General features: G+C 51.4%; 1 protein-coding gene across 4 annotated transcripts in view; it reads left to right on the top strand.

Annotated features, from left to right (window-relative positions):
• Positions 1 to 1394: 1394 nt before the first annotated feature.
• Positions 1395 to 6000, top strand: part of INTS6 (integrator complex subunit 6) — a 104952-nt gene continuing 100346 nt past the window's right edge. Inside the window, exons 1-4 of one of the 4 annotated variants that reach the window (XM_051832219.2) lie at positions 1395 to 1504; positions 2005 to 2090; positions 2473 to 2550; positions 3341 to 3490. In XM_051832219.2, the coding sequence (XP_051688179.2) occupies positions 2019 to 2090; positions 2473 to 2550; positions 3341 to 3490 (300 nt within the window). In that variant the 5' untranslated portion in view covers positions 1395 to 1504; positions 2005 to 2018. Of the gene's footprint in view, positions 2091 to 2235; positions 2326 to 2472; positions 2551 to 3340; positions 3491 to 6000 lie in introns of those variants that run through there. The other 3 variants (XM_051832218.2, XM_051832222.2, XM_051832220.2) reach the window with 3 other exon arrangements.

Raw genomic sequence — 6000 nt, 5'->3', positions numbered from 1 at the left:
CTATAAATTAACAAAAAATCTCCAAGGTTGTCATAAATATCGGGAAGTTTTGAAACTCAAGATTTTAAAAAAAAATGCCACAACATGTCTTCTGTGTTAATAGGAACAATTTCTTTAAATGATCAGTAGGCACATAAAATTTCAAGATTAAAGAATAAAATCTGGAAAGGACAGGCTAACGGGAGGCGTCCTACAAATTAGCTATCCCTACAAAGGCCGCTTAATTAAGTCTCTTAATTGTATCTAAGGCAGTCTTCATTTTTTTCAGCGAGTTCGAGGAAGCTGTTTTTCTCGGAGCAGATTCATGACTTCAGGTAAGGCAGGGGCTTGACCGAGACTGCTTCTCACACACACACACGGGTTTTGGAGTTGGAGGGGCTGCTTGTAAGGGAGGGTTCTGGGAACCCCCGTCACTGTGTTATCTGGGCAAGTTCATGTCAGGTTTTTCACTTTAAAATGAGGGCAATGGATGATTTGCTAAAGTCCCTTTCAACTCTGAAACTGATATCCTATGACCCTGAGTAAACAGCTTGGAAAAAGTCTTTTTCTCTGGGAAGGAGCAGTTACGTTTGCTCAGGATAAAAAGGGTAGCAAAGCACTTATCCATAAGCTCCAGTCTCTCCCTAGGCCGTTCCCGGGTTCGGCGGCTTTCTGGGTGCCCCTTCCGACGGCAAGGCTCCGGGTCTGCCGAGCGCCGCCCTCAGCCTTCGGCCGTCGCCCCCGCAGCGCCCGAGGATCCGGGCGAGGCGAGGCCCTCGGGCCCACTCCCCAGCGGGAGCGGTGTGACTCGCCGCGATTAGTCCCCGGTCATAAACAACCTCTCACTTCCCCTCCCCCGCCCCGGGCCCGCCCGCGCTGGGCCGGCCCTCCCAGGCCCGGGAACCTCCTCCCGCCACCGCGGGTCCCGAGCCTTCCTCGCGAGGGCGGCCGCGGGCCTGCCCCCTGCCCTTAACCGAGTGTGTGTTCACTTTACTCAGCCCTCCTCGGTCGTCCACGTTACCAGCGACCTCGGAGGGCGAGCTGAGGACAATCTCCATTTGCCTTCCTCCGACCCCTGTCACCTCCAACAGCCAAGGAGAGGCCAGTGGCCCTGACGCGCAGGCTCACAGTGGCGGCCGCCCTGCGCGCGCCGACGCAGCCCCCGCCCCCCACCTCGCGGTCCTTCCGAAGCCAGTCCCCGCCCCTTCCCAGAGCCCGCCTCCGCGACGGCCCGCCTGCTCGTCCCTCGCGCTCGCTCTCGCGCGCACCCGACGCCCCGCCTCCGCGCATGCTCGATAACAACCCTCAGAGCCGGCCTACAAGCAGCCCCCGCCCCTGACCTGTTTGAATATGCTAATAAGAGCCTCGGGATTAGCCAATGGAGCTGCGGGGCGGTGCGTCACGTGGCCCGGGGACGTGTCAGGGGGCGGAGCCCCCGCAGCCCCTACCCGAGTTAAAACCGGAGTGTGAGAGAGAAAAGCGCTTCAGTAGCGAGAGGGGCTGAGAAAGTGGTGACACCGCCGGGGTGCGGAGGGAGTCCCTGAAACTTCTCCCAACAGCCCCAGGGCCAATCTCCCCTCAGCCCACTCCCCTCTTCGCCAGCTCCCAGGTCCCCACTCCCTGCACCGGGGGTGGGGTGGGGGAGCCAGGCCCGTCTCCCGCTGGGACACACACAGGGGCCGGGAGCGGGGACGGGACCCCCGAGGCGGGGGGGACGGACCGACAGACAGACGGCCGGGCGCCCGCCCCAGCGGGCAGGCAGGCAGGAGGAGGCGGAGGCGGGGGTACGACGGGGAGGACTGGGTCTGGGGAGTTTCCTCTCAACTATCGGGGGAGAAACTCCCCGCAGCCGGAGGAAAGACCCAGACGGTGTTTTCCTCCCGGGGGCCGCGCTCCCCCGCCCCGCGTAGCGGCGGCGACTGCCGCCGCCACCGGCGCCTCCACCTCTACCATCTCCTCTTTCTCCACCACCTCGGGCCCCGGTGTCCCCGGCCAGCACTATGCCCATCTTACTGTTCCTGATAGACACGTCTGCCTCTATGAACCAGCGCAGCCATCTGGGCACCACCTACCTGGACACGGCCAAAGGCGCGGTAGAGACCTTCATGAAGGTACCGACTGACCGAGCCCGGGGCGGCGACCCCGGCCCGGCGGCCCGCGGGCGGCAGGGTGGGGGAGGGCGGCTGGGGGCGGCGGGGCGGGGGTGTCGGGGACCTGACTGCGGGAGCTGCCGGGCTCCGGGACCCCCTCCCCCACCGCGCGGGCGGGCGGGCGGGCGGGCGCTGCGAGCCGGGCTCGGCCCGGGCCCGGGCTCCGGCCCCGGGGCTGGTGTGTAGGGAGCGATCGGTGTGTGTGGGGCGGCGTGGAGGGGTGGCCGCTGCGTGTGCGGATACTGTGGGGGGCGGCGGGGGACGCTGGGCGCCCCTTCTTCGCCTCGTAACCTCGCCTCTCTGCTTCCCTCTCGCCCGCCCCGTTCCTCCTCCCGGCCCGCAGCTCCGTGCCCGGGACCCTGCCAGCAGAGGAGACAGGTATATGCTGGTCACTTTCGAAGAGCCGCCCTATGCTATCAAGGTAACAGCCCTCGCCCTCCCCCTTCCCTTCCTTCCCTTCCCTGTTCCTTCCTCGCTCGCCCTCCCCGCCCCCCCATTCACCCTTCATTATGCTCCCCTCCCCCACCCGCTGCGCTCCCGGGGCGGAGGGCCCTTCCCCTGCGGGCTCCCACCCCCCTCCCCCGCTCGGGAGCGTCCCGGCGCGGCGCGGACTCGCCGGGCCACCGCCGTCCCCTCCCCGGCCCGGCCCGGCCCCGCGGCGGCAGCGGCGGCGGCGGCGGCGCTGCGATCAACATGGCCGACATTTCCCCTCCGCGGCGTGAGCGGCAGCAATGAACTGTGGGGGATATTTATTCAAGTTAGCCCGAGTGACAGCCGGGCCCGGCCGCGCCGAGCCCCGGTTTGCATTAAAGGGGAATCAGGCGCGCCGAAGGGGGCTGCGAGGCTGGGGCTGCTCGGATTCGCCCTGGGAGGGCTGCTGGAGGTTAACTTCCCAAGTGCCGCTCCCGGCCGCCTGCCCCTAGGACGTTTGCATCCCCACATTTTGAGTGTTAGATTAGGTAGTAGATTTCCCAGTGTGAAGTTAGAAAGTGTGCAGGCTGCTGGCTACCAAAAGCTGTAGAGCAGGCCGGTTGCTTGCCGGCTACCTTTGGCAGAGAGTTTCCTCAGCAGCGATAACAGTATTAACACGTTAACCCAACCATGTCAACCCAAAGTGAAGCAGCTACATGGTGCACGTCAGATTGTAACGGCTGGCCGTGTGCATTTAGCGTTACAGGAAGAAAAAAAAATTCTCACGTTTTTCTTTTCAGGCCGGATGGAAAGAAAACCATGCAACGTTTATGAATGAACTGAAAAACCTTCAGGCTGAAGGACTTACGACTCTTGGCCAATCCCTAAGGACAGCTTTTGATTTATTAAATTTAAATAGATTAGTAACTGGCATAGACAACTATGGGCAGGTAGGTTGAATATTAAAAGTGGAAAAATAGTTGATTTTTCTTGTGGGGAAAAAGAAAACAGCCCAGTCCCAAACTATCTAAGGTGAAGTGCAAGTGTGGAACATTTCAGAGTAAAATACAGTATGCACATAGTACAAAGGTGAAGCTCCGACTTACTGTGCATGGTTTTATATCCCTTAGTTTCTTTTCCCTTAAAAGGCATTTGTATTCAGAAGTAGAATCTGAAGTCTTTGCTGTAGAGTTTAATGTGAATGTGGTTTTCATTCCTTGAAAGTTCACGGGAGACAGGCCAGGAAGACCTCGCACCTCAGCATCCTCAGTTGCTCTGCTCCTCCATCCTCAGGCAGGTGTGCAGCTTTAGCGGTGGCCAAGTTGGACTTAGTTGTCAGTGGTTTTCATTTCCATCTTAGTAAACATGGCAGAGGGAATTATCCTGTTGGTTGCATCAGGGTTTAACTTAACCCTGTGTTCTAGTATTGTGTGAGTTCTCTCAAAGGTAAGATTTTTATGGAAGCACAATAACTGGCTGAGTACATTACGATTTTTTCTAATTAGCAATTATTGCAAGAGAAAGTCTGAATTAAATTACAGGTCCAGAATCCAGAGTTTTTACTTTTCCTAATTAGAAAAACAAAGTCTAAATCTCCAAACCATCAAGGAAAACAAGGCTGTCTGGAAAATAGGACAGAGCTTCCTTGACCTGCTGTCTCTGTATAGCACTTGTATCTGAGTGTGAGAGAAGCTTTGAATCACAATGATGGTTCACTAAGGAATAACGCAAGGTGATCCATATGACTTTTTAGGATATTGTTATCTTAGAATTAAAAAGATACTGAAGAATGTGTAGTGTTATTCATAAGCACAGAATATTATACACAAAAGAGTTCAAGTCTTTCATTGTAGTACAAAGCACTATTAAAATTGTGCATTTAGGGGTGGTTTTTCTCAAGTTCCGTTGTACACCCTTTGCATGAGTTTTGCACATTTCTGGAAGCAGAATTGTTTCTGTTTTAGAAGTTTTTATGACTTTCTTCCCGGGGATAACTGTTGAGCCCCTAAGCAACTTTAGAAATGGTTGAATTTAGTCCCAAAGCAATTACAGTATACATTGCTATTTAGAACCATTTGCCAGATTGCACTTCCATCATTTAATTAGGTAAATATGTATTTTCTTATCACTTTAGCTTTTGTCTGTGTTGCTCTGTTTTGAACTCTTAATAACTTAGCCTTGAACTAAGCTTGCCATGAACTTTTGGGTTTGTTTCTGTAAAAATTACAATGGATTTTTTTCCTTCTCATATTCCTTTGTTGGGTAGAAGGTATACAGTCTTTCACTGCTAAAACTTTAAACTGCTTTGCGTTCAAAGACACATTCAAAAGTAGCCATTATTTGGTTAGCTGACTAGATTGTCAGTATATAGCAGAACTATTTGTTTCTTCTTGTTCTGCATCACATGTCTAGTAGGAAAAGTATTTGGACACATTCGCCTCAATATTCAAAATATTCCTTGGGATACTTCCTTAGAGAACTGCTCCTAATGGAAGCCTGAGGACGTTTGGAACTTACCCCTGTATTTTCTTTCTCCAGTTGCCATCTTCCACAGAGAACACTTTAGTTTTTGTCTGTAAAGCTTATAAAAACTTTGAGGGTGAAGGTGGTCCTTCTATGCTGTTGCTACTTCTTTGACCAAGAGAAGAGCCTGGAGATTGGGATGTTTTTGCATTTTAGGGCTTATTAAGTCATCAACAGGGAGGGATAATGCTCAGTTATTTTGATGAATGAACAAAGATGCAAGAAGTAATACTAATGCTTATATCCTGATTGGTACATAAAAATGACACTAACATTAAAGTAATTGAAGAAGCCTGAATCTCTGAACAAAATGAGTAAAGTTTTTGATTAGAAGAAAATATCTTTCTAGAAGATTTTTTTCTCATCATAAAATTTTATCACATTCATTTAAATATTTCACATTTTTTATTCACAAGCAGAGATAAATGGTCAGGAATTTTGGATGCCTCAAAATATTTAATACTACACACCATTCATGTGTTCTTTGTAAAAGCACTTTGTATCTACTTGTTTTCTATGGAATACCTTCGTTCTATAACCTCAGTGTTTTACATAAATACTTCCCCTGTATACTAAGAACTGTGGAACCCACAGTACCAACCACATGTATGTAATCTCAGGTAGTGAAGGAAATAAGAAAAGGTGAGTTAGATGGAAGACAGCCTGTCTATTTTATAGAGCATTTAGAAAAGTTTATACAATTATTTTTTAAAAGTCTAAATATAGGTTAATGTGTATCTACTTGTATATTTACCTAGATAATCTTCCAGCCCCACACACACATGCACATATGTGATTTTCCATAATCAATTACAGAATTACAAGAGTATTAATGTCTATTACACCTGTTAATTTAGTAGCATACGCACAAATACATTTTTGAGATTAACTAGAGTGCTACAGAATTCATAGGGCATCTGTAAAGAAAAGTAGCTGA

The sequence above is a fragment of the Oryctolagus cuniculus genome, chromosome 9 (assembly GCF_964237555.1).
Source record: "Oryctolagus cuniculus chromosome 9, mOryCun1.1, whole genome shotgun sequence".
NCBI lineage: Eukaryota > Metazoa > Chordata > Mammalia > Lagomorpha > Leporidae > Oryctolagus > Oryctolagus cuniculus.
Note: the sequence above shows the minus strand (reverse complement) of the source record. Positions and strands in the feature narration are given on the sequence as shown.